Source organism: Glandiceps talaboti, chromosome 8 (assembly GCF_964340395.1).
Source record: "Glandiceps talaboti chromosome 8, keGlaTala1.1, whole genome shotgun sequence".
Classification (NCBI taxonomy): domain Eukaryota; kingdom Metazoa; phylum Hemichordata; class Enteropneusta; family Spengelidae; genus Glandiceps; species Glandiceps talaboti.
In genome coordinates this window covers 10,874,879-10,902,729 of record NC_135556.1, presented here as the reverse complement: position 1 = coordinate 10,902,729, position 27,851 = coordinate 10,874,879, and the positions used below count along the sequence as shown (strand labels likewise).

The 27,851-nt window shown below is 35.3% G+C and overlaps 1 protein-coding gene across 1 annotated transcript in view; it reads left to right on the top strand.

The window, feature by feature from the left end:
• Positions 1–27,851, top strand: part of LOC144439179 (rho guanine nucleotide exchange factor 17-like) — a 106,404-nt gene that overhangs the window by 32,906 nt on the left and 45,647 nt on the right. Inside the window, exon 2 of the mRNA XM_078128450.1 lies at positions 24,356–24,433. Within this exon, the coding sequence (XP_077984576.1) occupies positions 24,356–24,433 (78 nt within the window). The remainder of the gene's footprint in view (positions 1–24,355; positions 24,434–27,851) is intronic.

The following is a 27,851-nucleotide window of genomic DNA, read 5'->3' as shown; positions in this document are numbered from 1 at the left end:
CCCTCAGCCACACTAGTCTGCCGAGGTCAAAGGTCAATAATGTGTCCTTTGAAAGGTTATTTGTACATACCATTTCGGTTAGTGAACTGCATTGTTATTTGTATATGCGTATGTATGGTGTAACTTTGTACCTGTGAACCACAGCCAGTTCTGTGTGTAACAAGTTTTGATTACATAGCAGTAGGGCGTCTGTATTTTTTAAATCAAACTTAGTAAGTGCACTGTGTACTTTATACCGGGTACTGTCAAAAAAGGATTGACAGCTTTATGAATGCACTTATTAGTAATCAAGTAACCTTCCCGCTGTTTGTCTCAAATGCAAATACAACATTCTATTACTCTTCACAAAAATCCCATGTTTGCAGTGATTTTGGACAAAAAGAGCCGTCTAGTTTGAATTATGTTCAAATCGATTCAAAAACAAATTATGGAGGCTTCAAGTATATTTTGTATCTTTGTATGAATATTGGGATATCTCATTTGTAATGTGTCGCAATTTTTAAGAGTTTATCAAACCGTACAACAGATAAGAAACTAATTCCAACATATTTACTAATGCCAACATTCTTATTCTTGAGCTCTTAATTTTAAAATGAGACCAACCTGAATGCTGGAGTTGTTGTGAAAGAGATGTTATTACGGACTACTTCTTCACCTTCATCAAATTTCTTGTGATTGATGATGACATGTGAAATACAAAGATATCCAGAACATATTTACTTTGTACTTAAGATAAAAGAATGATGAGGAAGCAAACACAAATACCGATTGCTTCTAGTCTTAAAACTGTTAAATTTGCAATATTATTCACGACTAAAAAAGTAAGAAACACTTCACGAATACTAATAGCCTAAAGATGCATTTGTAGTTAAACAAATATTAGATTGAGAAATGTTCCATATTGTTACAAATCATACAGCGCTATCGCACAATTTCATTTGTAGCAAACTATTGCATCCTCATTTGCATATCATTTGCATGCGGGTATGTAGTAATGTTTTCGGTATTGCACTGCAGGGAAAATCCTCCCAGTAGTATGGTGCACACCAGTGCAAGTAATCTCTGGGACATATGTAATAATAGATTTTCTTTTACTGATATCTCTGTATAGCGAGATCATTACAAAAATAACAAAATCTGGTCACTTTACTATATTTATCTTCTAGAACCTAAGATTGGCACTTTTTTATTGCTTTTTGAAGTGTTTTTTTTTTAGAAATATTTAATAAGCTATAAATATTTCAACTTTAAATAATACATAATTTAAATATTTTGCAAAGATGTCGTACAGATATAGTGATTTGATTGAAATCAGTATTTATTTTCTCAGGTATACTGTCGTAGATGACATTTAAGTTAGACACCCTAACTTGCAACTAAAGACACAGGTCTCCCTAGGTGTGTGTTCTAAATTAGGAAAAATTACCTCAGTGCAAAGAAATGATCCCAAATTATTGCAACTTCGGTACATGTAGCACATTTTTTGAGAGGATGCTCCAAAATTTCAAAAACACTAATAGCTAAAGACTCCCTAGGTTATCAGTAAGATGTTGGACTCCCTAAGTGGTGGTTTTATACAAGACACTGCACTAATGGTTGACATATTTAAAGGGCCGTGTTTGAGTCCCACGTCATCACATTCATGTTATCTTTGTAAGGATTACACAGGCCTCGATCATTCTTCTGTTCTTTACAAACTTTTTCTATATATTTCTAACTGCCAAACGACTGTTTTTCACACCTAGTGTACATTTTAATCAGAATCCGCAGTAGACTTTATACAAGAGTAGATGCTTAAAAATTTCGGAAAACCGAAATAGCTATAGTCACTTTTACATGTATAAGTGTCACAGGTGCTATAACATTGCTATTGTCCACATTTGCTACAACAAGCTGCTTTCGAAGAAATGGTGATCGATAAGTTTCAGAAGCCCAAACGTGTAGATATACCCAAGCTTTTTCATGTACATGAAAGTTGCAGAACTTCCCAGGGGCCTGTTTCCTGTAATTCTACAAAGCACTTCTTGACTCCCGTAAAGTAGATTAAATAAAAAAAGGCATTGCCGTGTTTAGAGAAAATATTGATATATGAACAAAGAATTTAGAAAAAGAAAGAGAAAGGTAAATCTGTCGTTAAAGTTCCAATGTACTGTTTAGAAGTAATTCGATAGTCTGTACACCTTTTCGTTGTTTGAAATGATTGCTTTACTTCAACAAAAGGTTAGGGAAATACATGTTATGTATAGACTAGTGAGATGGATAACATCCCTAGATACAGAAGTGTACACACATTAGACATAGTCGTGTAGAATGTTAACAGTGTAACGTTACTGTTTAGTTGTGTTTACATACTGGCGTAGAAATCCAGTCGTCGGGGAATTTTGCTCTCATTTTCAGGGCTCAGAATTAACCTTTTTCTTTGGTGCGCCCAGTGGGCTACCAATTTCTGAAAGTGCTAGCCCCAAGGATGGTGACCAATAGTCATATATTCGTGAACTGAAAACAGAGAGTTCCTCTATTGGAAATATGTGAGATATTAAAATACGCCATTGTCTGTAAATCTTCAGTCACTTAAATGATCGCATAATCAGTGGTAGCCTGAGTGGGCTACCAGCTGCAAATTTTGGTAACCCCTCTTGACAAGAATTTGGTAATCTATGGACATGGGATTACTGCTAATTTCGAGCCCAGACTTTTCTGCTACTATGCCTGACAATATGTTTTAATGAAGCTACAAGTATGATCAGAAAACAGTTGCAAATTCATATTGGGTTTTTAACTCTTCCCTCTGTGAGGTGATGTCAATATCACATGATTAAAACCAACTCAGAGGGTTGAAGTGTATGATGTAAACGTGATTACCATATTTAACGTTGCTGCGGGGAAATCGTAATCTGATTTTAGGTTTGACTGTATGTAAAATGCCAGGCATGGTAAGGAAAAAAGCATCAGCAAAATCACGACACGGCTTGATTCTAGGCTATGTATATGTACATGTTCATACACAGTGTGCCCTCTAAGCCAATTTGACGCGCCACTGACGCACCAAAATTTGGTGTTCACCTATCTCTTACTATGTGGTGACTCACAAGAAATCCCAGTTTTTATCATTTTGACTCATAATTTGACTATCATTAGAAGGCACACTGTGTACAGTCATGTACACGTACACGTACATGTACATACATACATACATGTATATTAAAGACTGTCTATATAAATTGGTATTGATCAGCTCACCCTTGCTCATCTTACAACTTTAATGCATATATCGATTACATTGTAGAACACAGGTGACTTTAACTGTAAAAGATTGTATTTTTTTTTTACATCTGTATGCAAGGAAGTCAGTTTCATCTACAAAGCTGTTGATAGGAGGATTTACTTGCATGCTGTTGGCAAATAGCGAGTCTAATTACAGCCTTAAGTCTGCTGACAGCGCTGTCTGAATGAAATTAATTGCTTTATAGGCTTGCTTCATGTTACAAGTGAGACGGCTATTTTCCAGGCGACTTCACCTCAAAAGAGTCATTTCAGTCTGAATGGGATGACAATGAGGTTTTAACACTGATGCACAATGTGGTACATTATTCATGAATTCATGTTCATTTCCTTAAATTGAAACTGGGAAGTAAATTCATCCGGAATAATAATGAACGTACTTGAGATAAGTAAAACACACAAAACGAAGGAAGATGATGTGTCTCTATACTTCTGGGAATTCAGTTCATACGGATGTGATTTTGAAGATGGTGGAAGGGGGTAGGGATGGTATTATAAAAGGGACTTTATCCCACATCAGATGTACATTATTCATGAACATATGTTCATTTCTTCAAATTTATTCCTGGAAGTAAATGCATCTGGAATGAGAATGAACGTATTTCAAGGAAGATGATGTATCTCAATACTTCTGGGAATTCAGATCATACGAATGTGATTTTCAATATGGTGAAGGGGAGGGAGGGGTGATATTAAAGGGACTTGGGCCAACTTCAGACAAGGTTTTTATCTAGTAATTTATAACTATCTAAGCATCATCTATCATCTAGCTTTGTATTTGTCATTGACTGAAAGAAGCCCAAAATTCTCCACATAGCATTGACAGGTGTCTGTATGCATGTACATTTTCTCAATGATTCTTGCATCATCAACTTTTGGGTACATGATTTGATGACATAAAATAATGTCATCAAATCATGTATTCAGGATGCATAAATGTGCTGCAACAGATTTCACAGTTATGAGTGGTGATAACTCCTGTTTCATTAAGTTGAATAACATGCAATTCTTCAGTGAAGCCACACATACTGACAGATCCCCATGACATGAAAGCTACCATGTGTAAGTATGGCGTACTCGGGGTATGTGCATAAGTGCTTGCCATGTTCTCTCTCTTTGGTCGTACTTCACAAGCATATAGGGAGTGAATATGAATCAGAAAAGATTGCAAGGAAGCATACAAATATTCCTGTGTACTCACACTTTCACCTACATGTCATGGAGTTCTGTTATATAGTGCTTTTGCTTCACTGAAGGATTACATATGTTTACCTCGAACAGCAATATTCTTTATGAATCACACTTTGCGATACCATACTTTCAGGTACAAGGAATAGGTGTGCATTCATTTTCATATCATTTGCATACAGGTATGCAATAATGTTTACAGTAATCACAATGTTCAGATCTTATCCGTGTCCCTTTAATGGGGGCAGATGGTTTTCTTGTGATCATTTGTTGCCTTACACAAAGTAGGGTGGGTAGTCTACCTGTACTTTGAACGGAACCACTTCAAGCAAAAATTTAAAACCAAATATAGTCAGTCAAGGTACAGTCCCCTCAAAAACAAACCGTACTTGAATATGTCAGTGCCATCAGCACTTAACTCTAGATCTTTCTAAATGGTAGGATGGTATTCCTTTATAATATACTTTGCCCATGGGGCTACTTGTACTATAATAGGATCTGTCTGTCTGGACTTGTTACACTACAAGGCAATGGTCTGATTTATCTGGACCAGGGTCAGGGATTGACATATGATATGGGAAATATGCATGTAATCTTTGTTTTGCACCCTTGCTGATTATCAGGGACTACTTTCTTGTAAAGATCTCTGTTCATTTGCAGTTCAAATAATGTTGTGCATGTACTGATGGTGTGGTGTGGTGTGGTACAAGTGTCTAGTACTATGTTCTGTCAAGTATTGTGTTCTATAAAGATCCCTGTACATTTCAAGATCAAGTAATGTCATGCATATATTACTGATAGTATGGTGCAAGTGTCTAGTACTTTGTTTTGTAAAGATCTGTATACATTTCAAGATCATAATGCATATTACTTATAGTGTGGTGCAAGTGTCTAGTACTATGTTCTTTACAGATCCGTATACATTTCAGACCAAGTAATGTCATGTATATATTACTGATAGTGTGGTGCAAGTGTCCAGTACTTTGTTTTGTAAAGAGCCCTGTACATTGCAAGACCATAATGCATATTACTTTATAGTGTAGTGCAAGTGTCTAGTACTACATGTATGTGTCATAATCATAGTAACAAGCCCTTGTATTATGTTAACTAATCATAGCTTGTTTTTTTTTAGTGTACAAAAGTGTGGCAGCATAAATTCATAATAAACCTTCCATTTTGTGTACATAGTTGTATGTAATGAGATAGCTACATGTCGTAATTTACATGTACAGTACATAGTCATACACACATCAAGAAATCCAAATGTAGTGTGGACAAATCTCACACACCATAAACATTATTAGATTTGATCAGATATAATATAATCTAATTATAGTAGGGTTGTTATCTTGGAATAAGAAACTATCGGATAAAACACTTGAGGCTTATACACATCTCAATGAATGATTTACAACAACTATTCTGACATTTTAGTGAAATGTGTACCAAGATGTCACAAAATACATGATGAAATACCCCTTCAAATAGCGTACAATGTTGATTATATCAAAATTTCGATAATGCAATAATTTAAGGTTCCTGTAAGTATACACCATCGATCATTATTGAGTATACAAGAAAATGACAAGAATTGCATAATATTTTGCTATGTGATACACTATAAACTGTTAGTGTTATGGTATTATATAATGCTATAAATAGGATCATTCTCTTGTTGTGGAACAGCTTTTTCTATAGCTTTGCCAGCCTATTTTTTTTTTGCACCAAAATATTAATCCTAATCTGATATGGACCGTTAAATAAATCCAACTTCAAATAAACCCCAAAGTCTGAAACCATGGTTTTGGATCACTATTATCTTATCCATGGAGTCATACAAACTTTCTCTATAGCTTTAGTCAGATAGCTTATTTCGTCCCAATTTTCATCCTCAATCCGACACAGATCTTTAAATACATCGGACTGCCCATAAAGCCCAATGTTTCAATTCCATGGTCTTCGATCCCTACTATCTGATCATTGGAGCCATACATACTTTCTCTGTCTTTTTATTTCCTCCAAATTTTAATTTCCTAACATGACATGGGCCTTTAACTGCTAGATTTAAAACAACACATGTGGTTTACATAAGGGAAGGCTGTCTGGCCATCCAAACATGTCATAAATTGTCTTTTCTAAGAAGCCAGAATGTGTTGACGGTGAACACTGTTACAATTGACAGGTTGTTTTGAAGGAAGTGTGTCAACTCCTCCCCGTAAGATTGTGTATTAAAAGGAGACCCTAATTACCTGGATATATGAGAAAGAATTCCTAAGGCTAACTAAATTAAAACATTTAGAGAGTGCTATGCTGTCAACACAGTCAGGATATATAGGTATGTGTCACCTTTAATACAACACTCTCTGTACTAAGCAAAAACAGACCTTGGGTGAATACAACCCACATAAAAAACAACATGTCTGTCTGTAGAGTCTGTTTATTGAAGTCATTCAGTTAGATATTAAAAAATATCATGAAATTGTTTACAAGTACTAAACGGGTACAAATTGGTTTGGATCTTTGACAAGTTTCACACCTCAGGAGGCTCCCATGGGACATCATCCATTTCGTAAAATTGTTTGTTCTGTTTGTAAACCCACTCTAGAAGTTCATGAGCGAACCCCTACATAGTGTTAGATCTAGCTGGGAGAAGGGTAAAATATCGTGACCACCAAAATATTAAAATCAGCAGACTGGGGTGAACATTGGTGGGGGGGGGGGGGGGGTGTTTCCAGGGATGTTTAAATGAAGAATTGTTCATGACCTGTTTTTGACCTCTGTTGTGATATGAAAATTATGTCTAAAAATGTGATTCTGGGGTAGATCTCTGAAACTACAAGGCAGACTGGTGTGAAATTTGTGTATGGTGTAGCTTATGGTATATGTATGTGCCACGTTCAGGAAGAATACATAAATTACAAGTGTGTTCATATCTCCTATTGATACATTCTTACCTTGTTGAGGGAGGGGACACCATTTGAAGTTTAATATACGGTGACTCAGACTATATCTTCCACTCATTCCTAGTGACAATAATGGAACCTGTTCTGACCTTGTAGGTGCGTAATTCCACTCCAAAAAAGTAAAACATGCCATGTTATTGACCTTGATTCCATCTCAAGTTAATAACAGACATAATGGGAACTTATTAAACTTTTAAAGACTCACGTCAGCCCTAGTTAAGTGAATATGTATTCATTACCTCAAACTCTTTGAACAGTAATATTGAAATTGTCAGGATGTGATTGTTTGGTGGGTGGGTGGGGGTGGGGTTGGGGGTGGGGGAGGGGGGTTGTATACCCCAGTTGGGTGAATATACATGTACATTCATTACCTCAAATTCTTTGAACATTAGTATTATCATTGTCAGGGTGTCACTGTTGGGGAGGGGGAGGGGGCTGTATATCCTAATTGAGTGGATATGTACATTGTATTCATTACACTCAACATACTGAAATTGTCAGGGTGTGATTGTTGGGGGGGGGAGACAGTATAAAGCTTTGATATTCATATCTTGATATATCCTTATTGCACATTTTTAGGATTTACATATTTTCTTCTCTGTAGTTCATGTTTTCAGTGAAAGGTTTTGACATTGAATAGTAATTGAGACGTCGAATGGAAATAAATGTTCTTTTTTGGGGGAAGGGGAGGGCTAGGGCTACAAGCATATGCAGCTGACATTTATACATGTAGTATGAATGAACATGTCTACCCTAGACTATGTAATGGGTAACGCCATAGTGTCTAGTGCAGCAAGATTTATATGGTTCCTAGGGAGTTGAGAAAGTGCAATGGCTTGTACGGTCATACATGTACTATAAATCCATGCTAAGACCACTTCATTGTACAACACTTAAAGTGATGTTGCTATATAGTATGGGAAATTGGACCGTTAAATCTATCAGAATACCAAATATATAGAAGTTGGACTTATCAGCTGGTTAAAAAAAGAACATGTTATTTCTGTAGTCCGGCTTAAAATTACAATTGTCTACAGTCTTAGGCTAGTATTACTGGTCCTCCAGACGAGATTGATAATACATTTTTATGCATTTGAGGTAAATTCAATATTTAATGCCACCATTAGTAGTAGTCACATACTGTATCAAACTGCTCGGTAAACGTTCTATCAGAAAGTGCTTTTTTATTGCATTCATAAAAAAACGGAATCTGTTATAGTAATCTTTGAGCACGTAAATCGTGTCATATTCATGGATATTGATCAAAAGGTGGATGATAACTTGGGCAGTCTTTGTGGACGGTTGAGTGAAAGAAATTTTTGATAATAAGATTACATTTTAATGTTGTTACTTTGAAGGTACAAACACATCAATGTTTTTATTGTAGGTTCTCTATTCATTATTCAGTCAGTGTACACCTGTCTAGCATCACTTCAAAATCAGCCATGCTTTTAAAAAGTCGGTCTTGCGTGTTATAATACGACACGAGTAGTTTGATTCTACACATCCTTATTTACATTGTTCATATGCCATTAATGCAGACATTTGTGCACCAAGTTCAATAGAATATTATTACAAAAGCTGTAATAGACATGTTCTTCCCTCAGCAGTTCATTATTTGTACAGTATATAAGCATATTGTGATTCAGATCGAATAATTTACAACAGTTTGTAGTCGTTATTAGATTATTTGATAAAAATTTAGAATTTCAAATAAAACTGACCAACCCAGGTTCAAGATCATGTGACATGATCAGGTGTCGATGCTGGTCTCCAAATCATAGTATTAGTAATACAAAAAGCAGTTTCCACACAGCTTATCTGTAAAAATATTTGGTTGCAGATTTTTACCGTATTTTGACTTTTGAGAGCTGATTTGGCCATGTCTAACATAAAGATATACTAAACTTCAAAAAAGTTGCAGCAGGTTATTACAGTTGCGACAGTTACGTGTATGTCGACAATGAGAACACAATTTCATCAAAGAACAGGAGGTCTTTGAACTCTGATGAGATTAAATTTTTAGAAAGGACATTTAGATTTATTGCTATTGTACTTGTAAGGATTATTCAATAGAGACTCTGGCCATGGGATGTAATGTAAGACATGTAATAAACACAGATGAGAAGAAATTCATGGCCAATAAGAAAGATTGTGAAATCCTACAAGTTTTTATGATATGTGTACGACTTATTTGTACATCTCAACAGGTTCATTGCACTCTACATATTTGTATGTCTGTACTCAGCACGACCAATTTTTTTTTTTAGTTGAGTTCTGTTGAGACCATTCAGTTTTCATTTGTGTATTTAATCCTAACAACTTTGGCCAAATTTTAAGAACAGATAGTTTTACAGATGTACTCAAATTTGATGTCTAAACCATATTGTGTAGTATCACTATAAATTTGCGTATTTATTTTAATCCTGACAACTTTTGCCAAACCTGAAAAAACAATTTCACAGAGCATGATGTCTAAACCATATTGTGTAGTGTGAATTTATGTTCAAATGGCATTTTGACCTTGACATGTGACCTTCAAGGTTAAATGTCAAAAAGCTTTATTTTTGCTATTATCAATGTGTCTAGACTTGATTTAGTTTACTTAAACTATTTTCCTGTGTCTAGCCTACCCAAAAGCATTTTGTGAGTCAGATTTGTTGTTTACTTTTGTCTGACGAGATGTTTGTACTTTCATTTCTTTTCTTTTCATGTGAATAAATTCTGATTTGTTTGTTCATGTATGCCACATGTACTATATAATATAATATGCGACAATGTGGTACATTTTGCACTTACAATTGAAATTTTCTACTTGCAAAGTCAAAAAATATTCATATTCATCCATGAACATTAATTTTCATACATTTTGTACGTGATTTTTTTTTTTTTAAACATAATGTAAAGCTAGAGTTGTAGGCAGGGCATAGGTACACAAAGTGCAAGCCAGCTAGAATGATGTAAAGTCACTAATAGTGACCTACACATTACTAAATGGTAAATCACAACTTGGATGTGAAAAGCTGTCAGATTTTACCTTCCAGGACTTCCTAAACTCATGTCTGATGGATTTACCAGCTTTCTCAATAATCAGTCAATGTTTTTGCTGAGGGTGGTATTCAAGTAGGTAAAAGCTTACCTGAGTTCCTCAGTCACTTTATTGAGATTCCCAAATGAAATTGAGGCAGAATTTTCATAAAACGTAACCGAGTTCTCAAGTCACTTTACTGAGAGTCCTAAACAAATTTGGGGTACATGTAGAAATATGTAAAACCTACCCAAGTTCTCAAGTTGCTTCACAAAATTATAGCAGAAATGTGTAAAAACCCATACGAGTTCCCCAGTCCTTTTATCAAGATCCCCAAACAAAATCGGGGCAGAAATGTGTGGGAAACTGCATTATTGATTGATTCTCCATTTATGTAACCAGGGTTCCCCAACCTATATTTGTAAAAACACTATCAGTATATAATAGCTTAAAGACTGTTTATTCACTCAGACCTTACTTGAGCCATTAATGTCTTTGCCAGCGTAGTCTGAATGTCCATATATTTTATCAACAATCATCCCCATAGCAGCTCTATATAGTGCTGTTATCTCCTCCAAATCCCCGAGTTTGCAGCTCCCTGAATAAACATGTATATAGCCATTAAAGGCTAACATTACCAGAGGCCAAGTAGACTGCCTGATAAACCCACCTCCAAATCCAATAAGTTCACAAAATTGTGAGGAATTTGAAATAGCACTAGAAAAAGGAGTGTCTCCATTATCAGATCACTGAGGTACTCACTGCTGACAATGTCAAATGCTTGTATGCATTCACAAGCATTTTTTACAGCATACATGGTGTAATGTATACAGCACTTTCAAATGTTGTCAATTGAAGAAGCTCTTTAGAAAATAGATAAATGTGAAAAAATGCAATCAATCAATGGTACGAAGACAAATTCAACAGCATATACATGGCATGGCGTAATGGAAGGAAGGCAAACTCACTCATGAATTTGATACAAAACATACATGTACTCACAGGGACAGACTATGAGTATGACATTTATATAAAGGAAAACATTTTCAGGAGAATGGAAAATTTACGACTAAATTTTTGGGAATAACTTGTCATACATTTTTGGAAATTTGATTCTCAATTGTTTGACTCTATTGGTATTAGAGTTTTCTCTAAACGAGAATGGTACAGCCCCTTTCATGTTAGTGTTCACTGGCTCTGTTTGATACAACCATGCAGGAAACTGTACATTATACATTTTGAGATAGCAAAATCCCAATTTCTTGCTACATTTTGTCTAAATGAAATGAACCATGCAACTAGATGCAGACATACAGGCGCCAGTGTTTTGACATATGTATTTGATGTCTACATGATGGCACTTTATATAATTTGATTTAGACAAAATGTTGCAAGAAACTGTATTCTTTCGCTATCTTAAAGTATAGCATGTCCAGTTTCTTATTGGTTTTCTACATAGTTGAATGAAACAGAGCCAGTGAACGCTAAAATGAAAAGGGTTGTAAGTATAATTTGTATTTTTCAAACCTAGCGATGTGAGATTTTATAATTAACAGAAAATGAATTCCCAGAAGGGATTTAAACAAGATGGTTACTACATGTAATCATTTCCATATGAGATTAAAGTTTGTCGTGAATATTTGTAACAGTGTTTATTCCTTCCAGTCTATTTCACATACTCTGATTTATTTTGGAATGAGAATTTGAATTTCAAAAAAGAATCGCCAAGCCGATTGGGTTAATCCCTTGAGGAGTGTCCATTCTTGGCAATTCAATGAATATTTGAAAATAAAAGCACCAGATTTACTTCAGAAGAATAATTCTTTGAACTGTTTGGGACACAAGGTAACTATTGAAGTCAGTGAAACCTGTGTTATACAAGTACAAGTATTGCGAACATATGCATTCTGGCTATAAATGTAGTTTAGTTTTAATTTAGCCAAAATAGTTTTTTTTACCAAAATAAATCAGCATGAAACTGAAATTACTTCACTGATAAATTATATATATATATATATATATATATATATATATATATATATAGTAAATAGTATCAAACTCGTAGAATAGAGTGCTCGATGCTTGGGTAAGCAGGGCGTGAAACTCGGAGTTACAACCAAGCACCTCAAGTTCCAACCAACCCACTTTGATTATATATATATATATATATATATATATATATATATATATATATATATATATATATATATATATATATATATATATATATATATATATATATATATATATATACACACACACACTATTCTATACTATACATATATATGTTCAAGAGTAAACTAACATGGGTATTATACATGTACCATTATACATGTACCATGCACGAGCCGAGTTGAACAAAAAATATGGAATATATACTCTGGTCGTTCTACGTCACGACAACATGTGTCTTTGTCACTGGTTCTGCTCTGTTCAAAATATGAGTCAAAACGTTCAAAATTGCCATTAATTTCCCCAATTTTTCTTTGATATTACTGGCACTGATATAATTATGTTATTCTCCAATATTTTTCTTCATTCAGCTGGAAAATACTTGTGACCTAAGGGTTGCCATTACGAGTCACTAGACGAGTAGTGACAAAGGCCCCTTCGGTCACTCGTATTTTCCTTGGCTGAACAAAGAAAAATATTGGGGAATAACATTTAAATATGCACGTCTGTAGAGCACCATACATGTACATGTATGAATCATTAATAAACTGAAATATTTTTATAGCTAGCAACTGATTCAAATTGATCATTTAATTCAACGTTACGCAAATTGAAATATCATGCGCTCAATGTGAAATGGTCATCTTTAGTATAATCGTCATCCCTTGTAACCACGACAACCAAACTCAACTCAAACAACAATGACATATCTCAATCATCATTGTGAATAACAAGAAACAGTTTTGTATGAATAATGATGTACATTTGTCAAGGTGTTAGCAAAGACTGAAATAACAGCTACGTGTTCATAGCTATTATATGATGTTTTGTTTTCAGGTTTTTGCCTGTTTTGATCATGAAAGATGGCCATGACGTCATTTGGCCATTTTAAACAGTTTTTACTATTTTCCCTGGAGGCTTCGAATTTTGTTGAAACATAAGTCATAATGATCGAAGCCAAATACTAGGGTCCTTTATAATGCAAAGTTACTTATGCTAGCCTTGTCAATTTGTTATTCAACCAACCTGTATAGACAAAGATTATGCACGTACATGTTTTTAAAATAACATCAAAGACAAAAGATTCTTTGAAAGACATGAACATGTCTTTATCACATTCTAAATCTAGAATAGGGTTATGATTACTGTTTCAATCAGTTGACATCCAATATATTTCAATCATTATATGTAGCTGCCAAGGGTTATGTAAGCTTTTGTCAACTACAGTAATGGTGAAAAAGTTATATGACAAAAATGTTAAGGTAATAGGGACTGAGATAGCAGGTAGTAATCAACTATCAGAACAAATTGTTTCTACAATCTCTGACTGGAGAATGAATGCAAAGTTGGCATGTACATGTATGTATACCCATGCCTAGGATGACTCCCAGATTTTTGTGAAAAACACAGTTAGTTCAGGAGTTTCTTCTTCAAACACGAGCAGATAGTTTTGACATGTGCACAAGACACCTACATTTGTACAATCCCAATTGTGTGACCTTTGACCCTGCTACTACATCTCCTGTGACAAAAGTATATTACATAGAATTTGTGCCTAAAGGACTAATTTTCCTGAAAATGAAAGATCATAAAATCTCAGAATTCTTTCCATTATGAAAGCTTGTTTCTGATCCTTTTGAATTATCGAAGGAATTTGGCAGTTCACCATCTTGTTTTCAAAGAAATTGGCAATCTTTTATTTTCCCATAGCGTTAGTACAGTATTTGGTGGCCATATTGGATTCTAAAGCGACTAAATTTTGGTATCATTTTGACTTCTACTTCAACAATTCAGATGAGGACCCTTGATTTTTACCCCAAATTTCAGCTTGGAATGGGATTGCATTTTCTTCAAGAAGGTGACAGCAAAAGTCATTTGCAGGGCACTTACTACTTTAATGGTATATTCTGTATGGGTATTCTGTTGTGTGTTTGAAAAGAGTCACCATTTAATTTTAAGCACAACCGATTAGTTAAACGTTTGTGTAGCTAAAACTGACATGAAAATAAGCTTATCGGATTAAATGTACTGACTGAAACAACATCAGCTAGGGTTTCACACTTACGTAGTGACTCGCATCAATGAACATATTCATAAACTCGTAAATGATACACAAGATTGTGCAAAGTGTCTTGTGAACACAAAAATGCATGTGAAATACGGCACGTAATAAGATATGTGATCACCAATAAACATGACATGTATGCAGAATTGACAGGTGTTGGCTGTCGTTGATTGATATCATCCCTGGGGGGGAAAAATTCATGCTTACCTGTAAGTCTTGTCCCCACCTGAATTGATTCAAAACCGAATCAAACTGAATTGATTCTGTTAAATCGGTTTGAAATTGGTTTCTGTCTCCGCTAGAAAAACTGAGCAATGGATTTGAATCATTGACTTTTGCTTTTGTGGGAGTTTTGAACCAATTATTTTTGAATCTTTTTAATTTGGAGAGTTTTAATAAAACAATGGTTCAAAGTTTACTTCTGACTTTAATTATTTTAAAGTCAGATGTGGCCTATGTCCCTTTAAAAGTACAGTTTAGAGTTTCTACCAATGTAATGTATAAACATTAAAGCTCCACTAGGCTCAGTAGCTGTAACTGAAGTTTAATTTTTTATCAGAAAACCAGCAATTTATTGACTGAGAAGGGTATAAAGTTCCAATAATTAGACATTGCACATGTTAAATAGAGGTCTGTTTTATCCAAAAGTGATACAGTAACAGGTTGCAATTGAAATCATGTTGGAGGTGCTGACATTTTGAGTTTTTTAAATTTTTGCTCCATTCCCAAGTCTACCAGGACAAGGATCCCGAGCTAGTATTTAAGCATTGCTATATATACACATAACTTGTGTAAATCATTCACGTAAATATGAATAGAATCGACATACGTGGGTGATTGACATCTAATTATGGATTCATCATGTGGCCTAATTGCATGATTTAAATATGTCCAATTATGTATTCGACCAATCACGCTGTACATAGGAATGCCATTTGAGGCTAGCTCTGAATGGTTGTCAGAATAGACTTGGAACGATATTGAAAATTTCAGTTAGGATGGCGGAATATAGTAGCGATAGTCGTTCAAGTCTACAGGTAGGCTAAAAAGTTAGCGGAGGTTGTCATAAATTTCAAAAATAAAACTAGTTATTGAAATATGAATAAAGACAAGGTATTCGTTATTTGAAATGTAGGGCATAAATAACACTCAAATTTCTGATTTCACCAGCATGCTTAAAATTCATGAGAGGATGCAGGACACTTCTTGATGATTTCAGCATGCTGTTGTCTTGCCCCATATTTGTCATCAAGTAAAATCAGCTGTTCAACATTTTTACTGGGTGTTACACCAGATCTGATAGATCACTTCCGACTGTCAGTTTATTGCCTTTTGAGTGGGGGGCTGCAGTCAGATCAAAAGTTGATCCCTAATTTACTAGATTCGTGGTAACATGAAAATAATATGAGTGAATTAGGGAACGTAAATTAAACAAACTTTATGAGTTTGTGAATGTTTAGAGGGCAAAAGCGAAACAGGGAGATGACACTGGGGTGGAAAAGGAACAGATGGTGAAATGAAAAGAGTGAGACTAGTCAAATGGCATTTTTGTACAGCCTGTATTGAGTTCCAGAGTTGATACATACAGTCTATGATGTAGTGTGCTGCCAATGCATGTAACCTTCGGTGGCTAGGGAACTGCTTTTTCACTTTCTAATTTACTTGACCTTAGCACAGAGATAGTCGTACTTAATACAGTAGTTCTGCTTGTACACTAATGAGACTATTTAGAGGAAAAGTCAAATGGATACAGGAAGTTTAATGATTCATTTACTACATCGATCAAATTATCGGTAAATTTTGAGACAGCTGTTGCACTATGATCCTTGAATGTACTGGACTTGAAATTCTCAGGAACCTATAATAGCAATTTTTACCTCATATTAAACGATGAAAATCGAACAAGTAGGTCGACTTGTTTTCTTGTATGTGCATACATGTATGTGGAGTGGAAATCAAGGTGTCGACCAAGAAATTGAATGTTCGCTAGTGTAATGACACACGTAGGTTGTAATCAGGCTACTAGAATTCAGAAACCTGGCATACATCTTGTATACATCTTGTATGCCATCACAAATATCAGGAGAAAAAGTCAGTCGATAGAAGTCGGTAGATGAAATTCAACAATTGATTTACTACAGTAGGCAATTTATTGGAAATCTTGGTGGGCCAGCTGTGCGTAAACTATATAATATTTATATTATTTTATGGACAGCTGTCCCCGAATTACTTAAAGCACTTTACAGTTTCATCCACTGTCTTTCCAAAGGAACAGATGGATTTGACAGTGTGTATGGTGAAGTCTTCAAAGTTTCATCATCTGCAGGAGTGGTTCAAAATTTATCAGAAATTAAAATTATATTTTGATATGGCCTACAAAATTTGTTAATGAATATTGTTTTCAAATTTGAATGGATGAAAATTAATAGGATTTATAGAGTATTTTTCGTAAACATGCATTTTTTTTTCTTCAAAATAACGATTGGTTCAAAAATACTTTTACTATAGCCAACAACATGAACTCATGAATAATATTTGTTTCTGAATGGCTTTAAAAAAAAGTCCTTGGGCAAGTAGTATAGTAATAAGTTGACATTGTGATTCATTGAAGGCATTGATTTTTGGGTAAAGACCCAAAAAATCAATAGGATATATTGTACCCTACTGTGTGTACTAGCTACACAAATACATTTAGGCCTAAAGAAATAAACTGTTTGGTTCCAGTTACCTGACCCCACCTAGTTTTTCACTGCTGACTCAAAACTTTATATTTGAGAAAAAAATAATAAAATCACGTAAATTGTGAAGTCTTGCCAGAAATAGTGGCTGCGGAAACTGACATCAACTTAAAGAGATAATATAAAACTGTTCTTCCAATCTGTAATGGCTGTACATCTGATGGGAAGAAACCAATAACACAGAGACTATATGGAAAAGAATGGAAGACGTAACTACCTGAAACAGGACATTTACACATGAAAAAAAATATATTAAAATAAAAAAATTTACCCACGGGTGATTCAATATACTGCTTAGTGTGTACAGTATTACAGGTAAGTCGTTATATCTGACAAAACAGTTTGAAGAAATTTCAGTTGCTGTAGATAAAATTACATAAAATATTGGACTTGAAATTCAAGAAACCTGAAGGCTGCACTAGCCTAGTGTAGCTCCCATGCATGATATATTGGACATAAAATAACAAAATTTACATGCCAGGTTTCTTGAATTTCAAGTCCAATATTTTATGTAATTTGATCTACCGGTGGTAAACATCAAATATAGCAAAGTAAACAGCGGTAACTAAAAGACTCTAAAATGCTTTTAACAGTATCTGGGGTAGTGAAAAGAGTGAAAGACAGGCTTCCTGGTAACTCCAGAGATTAGACTCCAGCGTTGATTGGGAGGGGATAGTCAAACTGACCTACTTTCTGGGGTGAAGGTGATGAAAAATGGGAGTTAATTAAATGTCAATATCATCTCCTTTGATATTGTAGTAATTGAATACTTGCAGTGGAATAAGTTTAGCAAATGAGCTGAATATGGTATAGATCAAGACATTTTGTATTCTGTTACACCACATGTGAGCCAAGTTGTAACTGTTCGAACAACAAATATGGCAAACCCAGGTCATTCTGCATCATGACAGGACATGTCCTCATTAGTGGTTCTGCAGTGCTCAATGTACAAGTCAACACTTTCAGAATCACATTTTCGCCATTTCTTCAAAAAATTTCGCTTTGGTATGATTATAATATCCGCCAATATTTATCTTCATTCAGCAGGAAAATTATGCCCAACTTAAGGGTTCCTTCACTACTTGTCTTTGACTCATAGTGACAGGGCCCCTTATGTCACTCATATGGGATCATACCTGAAACTCTGCACAGTAGCCAACATTTTCTGCCCAAATAAAGAGGTGCCTAATTGTGAAAAAATTGTGTTTCCAGTAAAATGTTTGTGCAACAAAATAAATACTTTCACATCTCACAGGATGGATTCTTGGCCACTCTCGTATCCATTCCTGTGTTCGTGACTGCCAGTATGTCATGTAATCTCGTTCAGAGTCAGAGTCCAGGCCAATGTTTTTGTACCCGTGTTTATTCAGAATGGGAAATTTAGTAAGAAATACTCATTTTGCCACGTTTCCATTATTGTACAAAACATTGTAAATGTTACAATATGAATTGGTAACCAGTGGTTACGCTAAGGTTGAGAAACTGGGTATCAAAATGGAGGAAATCTAGTAAAACTTTAATGTAGGTTTCAGTACAATTGTACTATAATTTTGATGGAGAAATGTCTTAGTGGAATGACTGGGAAATTCAGGTACAGTCTAGGTTACCTACTTACCCGTGACTCTTTCACAAAGACAGTGTCAGTACATATATACTTGTAATTGTTTGTCTGTCGTCTAAGTTTGTTTTATTGTTCCATTCTTTTATACATAAACCAGACTAGACCCAGCATTGCTGTTAAAGGCCAGGGTTTCTATCCCAGGTTCTACTATGAGTGTCACCAGAGATATTTGATCAGTGAAACCATAAGGATAAAAAAAAACAGAATCAATCACTCTTTTCTTCTGGACCAACTTTTTCTATAGCTTAACACAACAGCTGTTTTCACATCTAAACTTTTAGTCCAAATCCAGACTGGGCCTTTACGAGACTAATATCATGACAATGTGGTTTCTGTGTGACCCTAACTACACATGGCCTCTTTTTTCCACCCCCTCATTGTAACTGGTGTTTCCATACTTAAATTGTCTATCTGTTTGCATTTGTCCCACTAAGCACACTAACCCCAGTGTTAAGGTGACCACACAGGGGGCATATGTACACCTGTGTCCTTATAAACAACACAGAGTCCATTCTTATCAGCCAACACTCGGCAAATACACATGCACATACATATATTCGCATACTTTACTCTCACCATGTCAACTACTTTTCATTTTCTGTCCCCTCAAAATGTAATTGTCCACAGCTGGGAGTGAATCAGTGTTTGTTTCTCAGTGAAGGGTTTGTAGTTACTAGATACCTTTGTATTAGGGGGGTTAATATACAGTAGTGTATTGCCTCTTTCAACAGGTGTGGGCCATATGTTACAATCAAGTTCTAATTTCTTGCTTTGAATTGTTCTGGAATGTATATGATCTTGCTTATGTAGCAGAAAGATTCGCCAGTCTCTGGAATCGCCATTTTATGGCGTTGGAGGTTCAGTGCTTATGTCTCAATTTTTACTTTTGTTTATCAAGAAAAAAAAAACTATCAAGGGATTAGTCACTTTCATCAAATCAAAATGGTCCAATAGTTGAAAATGAAGGGATAAGTTTCAAATATGACAAGATCGAAAACATCTGTAGGCTGTAAAATACCCCAAGTGTAATGTTGTCACTCAGTTACTTGCTGTCAAAGTGCTCCTTATTTCATCAGTCAAACACACCATGTGAAGTATTTATGTAAACACCTCGTGATGTGTATGCCATTGCAGTAAGGTATGGCACGTGATTTAACTTAACATTAAACATAACAATAGACTTTTGTCTTTGAACGAATGATAGAGTTATAAATGAGATCATGCAAGAACTATCAGGGTTAATAAATCCGGCGATGGTTGCTACCTTTTGAGAGCATGTGAAAGATCCTAAATATGTAGAATGAAGATATGGTCGTGTTGATTGTAGCGTGTCAAATGGTTTAATCGTGATACTCCCTAACTCCTGGTGAACAATATGCATAATTTTCATCATAAATATGAAAAGATACATACCAAAGTGAATACTTAGTTGTCTATTCTCAATCTAATTCACCTCGCAGGTGTAGAGCCTCATGCATATTTGTGGACATTGAGTTGCTAGCTTATCAATACTTATCCACACACTTTTATATGATAAACTCGCTTTAGTAATCAAAACTTCAAAAGTGAGCGCAAACTCGAAGTATAGACAATGCAGATCAGCAAAAGTCTACTCTATCGCACACAAAAAGCACATTTTTACAGCACTAGTGGTGCTCAGTGTATCTTTCATGCCACACTTGTAAGTACATGTAAATTATCACATGCATACCATTTTCGGAAACCAGAGCTGTTATTTCTTCCGTGACGCTGCGAAATAGTGCCTCTGGACTGTACGTTTTGGATGGAGCCATAAAAGAGGCCGTGGTTTGCGACAATGATGCACACTTCACATGCTTCATGGGTTAACTCCTGTGTTCATCTCTTCTATGTGTGTACACTTACACAATGACTTCATTTGAATAATGTTGTCATACTCATAGTTGTAATCAGGTTATTGGATTACACTTACATAATGACTTCATTCATGGTTGTAATTAGGTTATTGGGTGTACATTTACATAATGACTTCATTTGAATAACGTCATGGTTGTCATCAGGTTATTGGGTGTACATTTACATAATGTCTTCATTTGAATAACATGGTTGCAATCAGGTTATTGGGTGTACACTTACATAATGACGTCATTTGATTAATGTCATGATTGCATTCGGGCTAATAGGCACACATGTCCAAATTGTAATTACCATTTTCACATTCTCACAACAAGCATAGTATGAGAGATAGACTGAGTACTGTTAGTTGCCTGCCATAAACAGGCTAATTTTCCCAGGATGAATTTAGCAACTCAGACTTCTGGCATAAACCTGTTACACACACTTCATTTGTATATAAACACATTAACACCTGTGTTGTTACAATGTCCAATGGAATACTTAGATGCCTAATCTGCATATAAATTGGGGCCGGATTAAGATTATGCTCATTATTAAGATTATGCTGCAGTATTGTATATATATTGTCATGTCAGTGCAGTAAGGTCGTATCTGCCTTGCATAGCACTGTGCAAATTCGACCTTTCTGCACTGGAAAGAAATCTGTCACTGTATTGTTGAAAATAGTTGTTTTTGGGACTGTATTTGAGAAAGTGTTGGCTTGATACATGTTGGAAGTGTCAAGACAGTGACCGGGATTGCAAATTATCCCTTTAAAGTTGTAATATCTTTACTCATATAATCCCCCCCCCCCCAATAATTGTTTGGTTCCAGTAACCTGACCCAACCTAGTTTTTCACTGCCGACCCTACATCTTTGTAACATTTAGGTAATTTTAATTTTTTTTAATTTTGCAAAGTCATTAGAGAAATAGTGAGATTTGATGACATTAATATCGTCTTGTGATCAAGACAACATGGCAGAATACAATGTAGCACACAATGTCGCCTGCATATCAGAGGGAAAGAAGAAGAAGAAAGAAGAAAAACCCTAACAACACCAACAGGGTTGTCTTGCCTAATGAAAAATAAAAAATTCCCTACCTGCCCGCCCTGTTTTGAAATTATGCATTATTGGAAACACACAATTATTTTTCTTTGGCCTAATAATTAGCTAACAATTATCTTTTAATGTGCAAGGTGATGATAATAATTCAATATTTAGTATTTGTAATGCGAATAAATTTGTGAAAATGAAACGTGTTGTAATTTGAAAATTAAGGCCGTGCCTTTTGTTACTGAAGTCACGACTGTGTGTTTAGATGGTTTCCAGGGTGACTTCCCTAAGGGGTAATTAGTGAGAAAATGTATGTTGGGAAGGAAAGGTCTTGCCATTAGTTATACGACAATAGTTATATCAGCAGGGGTTCATCAGTTTCATCATGAGACATGGCGGAATTGGAAGAAAAAATGTGTTTTAGTTCAGATGAAGAATTGGTGTTTGTTAGTGACCCTCCTGTGTCTTCACTGGAAGGGGTAAGTGGGTGTCTCCTTTCAGTCTGCTGTCCAGTGTTCGATTTGCTGCGAAAACAACAAAGTGTTTGGTCATGATGTGTAAACTGACCAAATTTAGAAACTTGCGAATACTCGTATGATGTACAGGAACTTGTTTAATTAGGTGTCACTACGATTTTATGATGTAAGGGTTTGTGAATTGGGTTTTATGTAAAACTAGCATCTTTGTTTTCAGAACAAACTGTTGGAAGTAAACCTATTTTTATAAAATGATAATAATCTTCATATATATTGAATAATTCTTCAAATCTGTTTTTCCCAGCTTGTAGTTTTTTGTATATAAACAAATACCCCCCCCCCCCCTCCCCTCGGTAGAAGAGGATCGTTTTTCATAATTTGTCTCCCAAGAACTCCAGTATAGGCCACCCTCAGTGTTAATACGGATGGAAACTGGAGTATATGGGAAAACCCTGTCTTGTTTGATAGCACCAAACTTAACGACATTCTTCTGACTTATAGCGTAGCAAATTTTAATCAAATTAGCCAAGATGGTGGCTCAAACCATAACTGCAATGGTAAGAGTGACGTTGTTTGACCACTCAGCCATAGACAACCCAAGGTGTTAGTTTTCAGATCCCCCCTATAGCTTCTGAAGTGGAAAACACCTACAAATGGTAATGAATAGAAAAGGCAGCTTAAAAACAACACATTTTGAGGTTGAGGACATATTTTTAATTACAGTAGCCATAATGCCAAGATAATAATAGCATACATGTACATGTAGGTTCCATCTGTCTCACATGTTGTTCTAATTGGTAGATGGTGATTTTTGTGGATAAAATCAGTATCTCCTTCATGCTTACTGTTGTCTTCATACTCTGATATGCTTTATGTAACTTTTGCCAAAAAGAAGTAGCCTTACGTTATTCTATCAAAACTGTCATAAAGTCAGGTAATATTGAAGATATGGGTAAATATTATGACAGAACCCGATGATACCTCAGTGCAACTGTGGCATACATACTTGGGGTGTTTGCACATGTTTGTAGCATTCTCTACAGTTGTACTTTCACAAGTGTAATGAATGAAAGTACAGCAGAAAACACTGCAAATGTGAGTGCATGTATCCCTGAGTACCCATACTTTAAGTCGCAGGGAATGGGGTTCTGTTCATTATTACATCTGCTTATCTGAAGTAATGAATTTCCGTAAAAATTATACTGTGGAATCACATGATTTTGTGTACAAGAAACAAACATGGACTCATTTGCATGCAGGTATGCAAGAATGTTTTAAGCCCCCAACAGCATCACCCGGAGTGGGGTTATTACATTGGGTTCCAACATGTGTTCACCCTCATATGTCTGGCATGCACCAACCAATTTCAACCAAACCTGGCACAAAGGTAACATGCTATGTGAGACATATGCATGTCACTTTGTATTATGCCCAAATATATGAATGGTGGCCATATTTGTTATTAAATTTCACAATATGCGTCATAATAAACTTTGGCGGTGTAATATGAAGTGACTCCATTCAAGTGCCTACACTCTATTGTCAAATGTAAGCTTTCTTTTAAGACTTGACCTTTGACCTTTGAAGTCTTCAAAGTCAAATAGCCAAATTTTGGTTATCTTCATCACCTTTTGCTTCATAGCAAGTGATATGAAGCACATTCTAAGGTTCACTCTGGTTGGTTAGAAAACAAAGAAAAAGTACATCTGTTGCCTGTTTTGTTAATAATTATACATTGATAAGAATTACATTGTATATTAAAGTACATTGTATGGTTACATTTGATGCCCAATCAGCAAAAACCTTCGCATCATGTTTACCGTGAGTACTCCACAACACATTGGTCACTATTGTAGTTCTAATAGAGTTTAATGTTCATTTATGATTACAGGAGATCAAGAAGCAAGTCATCAACAATTTACTGGAGTCAGAAAAAAGTTATGTTAGTGCATTGGAAACGTTAGTCAAGGTAAGTTGTATTAACATTGGTCTCGATTTCACACCTGTAGTATTTACATTTAATTACAAATGTAGTCAAATTATGAAATGATCTACGTGATGGTCATTAGCCCTATTCATATGTCTCCTGACCCCAGGAAGTAACGTGCTCACTCACACGTAGTCATCTGACTACTTGCCATGTTCACAGTCATCTCACCACAGGAGGCCACTGGCCTGTTCACACCTAACCATTCAACTTCAGGTACTCTATCATCTACCGCAGATAGCAAGGTTTCATATTTATGCATAGGATTACACATGCTAACAAAAGCGTTCACTGTGTGTGCACATGCTGAGCACGTTCAGGACAGTATCAGGATGGTTTTGGGATCCCAGGAGACCGCCCAAAGGTGTGCGAAATTTGAATGCTTCCAGGAGGGTTTCCAGAAATCTTGTATAGGTGTCTGTCTCACTATAAATATCAGAACAGATTCAGGAGACCTCCTGTAGGTGTGCAAGTCAGGAGAGTTTCAGAATACATTTGTGTTTGCATACAACAAACTGTTGTATGCAGACTTTGGTGGTATTTTCATGCCCTTGTACAAGGTGTTAATGAGCCTAACCTACTAGACGTAACTCCATATTCTTGACAAAGATATCCACAATAATGTAAAAATCAGACAAATTCATCTAATCCATCATATAAGATCGTGTGTATTAAATTGTCGGTGTTCAGTTGGTTAAGTTGAAATATAAATATCATCAAATAACAATCACAGTTTGCTTCTTACTTGACCACTGTGTAACACAAGAGGTTTATTACACCGGTACTGGTTGTTCCTGGACATAGATGAACAAAAAGTTTAATCCAAAATGAGAGCATACCTTGCCTTGCCATGTAAATCTTTTTTCTTTGAAGGAGGTATTGTGATAACGTTGAATGGCAATTTACGTTTTGACAAAAATTCATTCAAAGATTTGACTTGGCATACTAACATAAATTGAAAAGAACAGAGAGCAATAATCAGAAGTTCAAGTTTAGATTGTATTGAAATGGAATTGTGCTAAATGAAGATGATTATTTTGAGGACAAATTAGCATATTGGTTAATCGTTTTGACATAAAAGGATTGAGTAAATTATTCAGGCAATGACTATTAATTGCCAGATGATGTCCAATTACACATTCTGTAATTTTGTAATTAGATATTTAAATAAATTAGTATATTCAGTAATGTGATGACTGTACATGATCGGTTGAATTATCTGTCTATTGTTCAATTACAAATTAAGATATTAAAAAAAGTATTTAATCTGATGAATAACAATGATTGGTTGGTTACAAAATTATAATATTAATCTATAAATATTTGAATCTATGATATTTTCAAATATTTTTCTGCCAATGCTTATATGAGATTAAAGTTTTGATGTTTTTCTAGCAAAAGTATGAAAAAGACACACAATGAATATAGCGTTATATTCAAGTATCATCGTTATGTCTGTCCAAATTTGTTTTGATGTGAATTCTGCTTCATTGAATTTAAGACGGAATTAATGATAACACAAGTGATTTATGTTCTTACCAATGTTGTGCATGATATTGTAGGTTCGTATCTCTTCCCTATAAATTTATGTCCCAGGTTGCGTACACATGGCAAGGAATACTAATCTTTCACAGTCCTGATATAAGCAGACAGAGGGTGTACACGTACGACCCGAAGGACCCAACCTTGCATGGGCTCAATTGTAAGCCATACTACCAAGGTTTGCACACCCATATCCTGACTGTGAAGGTTTTATCGTATATTCTGTGAAATTCTGAATTCATTTAAAATACATAATTTTGTACATTTTCCATTTTGGCTTTAATTTATTACTATTATGTACTGAAATTAATTACTGCTAGATTAAAATTGCGATAAGGTCATATCATCTTTACAAGCAGATTGGTATCTGCAATGGCCTGTTTTAGCAAAGTGTGCTGGGGTGCCCGAAATGTCAATGATTTCACTAATCTTGGGGACTGTAACAGCCATAACTTTCACTCTTACAACTGTATATTGATGGATGATATGGGCGGATATTATTAATTGTTTGCCACATGCTATCATTACATTAATACAACACAATTAGACAGACATTGCTATGGGTTCTGATATTTCATTGATACACACATATATATGCACAGCTATGTAGAAAAGTCTGTGTCAGACAATCTAGGAATAACTACTGTCTGGTGTAGGCTGTCATAACATTACCCACTTGCTGTGAGTTAGGAATGTGCCTGGAATGAAAGCCATAACCTGATTCAGTCTCTTTCTAGCTCTCTCGATTCACCAGCTGTGGGAATTATACGAGTATGCTTGGCAACCCAAGATATTACCTGACTGATGTCATCTCCATGGTTACCAGCATCATTGATGAGAAAACATTTGATTTTTAGTCAGATGAGGAGAGCAGGAAATATGATAAATGTCATGTTTGATTGATAGATTTTAACGTCTTGTGGTATATGAATACATATCAAGTATGCATGTCCTGAAATATCCTGCAAGTACAGCAGCATTCATAAGGTCAAAGAGCAAAGGTCATTCAAACTGCTCATAATTTTACGTACAATATAGATGCAAATTGAATGGAAATCAATTTCAAGACTTTTCCATAGATCACGTTTTTGGGCTTATGGATTTTATTTCTCAAGTTTGTCAGAATTAAAAATTAACGCCAAAAGTGAATTAATTTTGATATTGTCTGTAGATCGAGTGCAGTACACTTCACAAAATGGTGTACAATTTTGGTTTTTCACTGACAAATCTTTGTCATAGCTAGATAAAATAAGAAAGTGTATTTTATGTGCCATAAAGATTTATCGTTTATCTGATATCATTTCGGAGTTCAGCACAAATCACAAGATGTTGTACGATTTATTTTTTTAACCGACAGCTCTTTGCCGTCGCAGCTAGGTACATGTACAGTATAAGAAAGTGCAGTTTATGTGCCATAAACATTTATCTTTTTTCACACTCGGTGAATTGAGTCGTAATAGCTTTTCCCAACTGAGTTGGCTGTGAATGAAATTCCGATAAATTCATTAATAGACACGGTGGACTCTCGGGAAAGCACAGACATCAATTTTACAATCTCACCAACGCTGTTGAAGAGGAGGTTAGACCTTGTACTCAGTGTGGAAAAAAACACAGATGAATAACGGGTTTTATTGAGAAGGAAAACATTCACAAATTGAAAAGGACAGGCAACAAGGACAGCACTGGCATTTTAATTATGTTGGGAATAGGTTATCTTAAAACAACATCACATTCTGCCAAAGGGGACAAATCACACTGTTTTGAATTTTAACCCCCAATCGGTAATGCCAGGAGGTGGGGGGGGGGGGGGGGGGGGGGGGGCACTAGAAATAGATTCTGTCTGTCTGTCTGTCTGTCT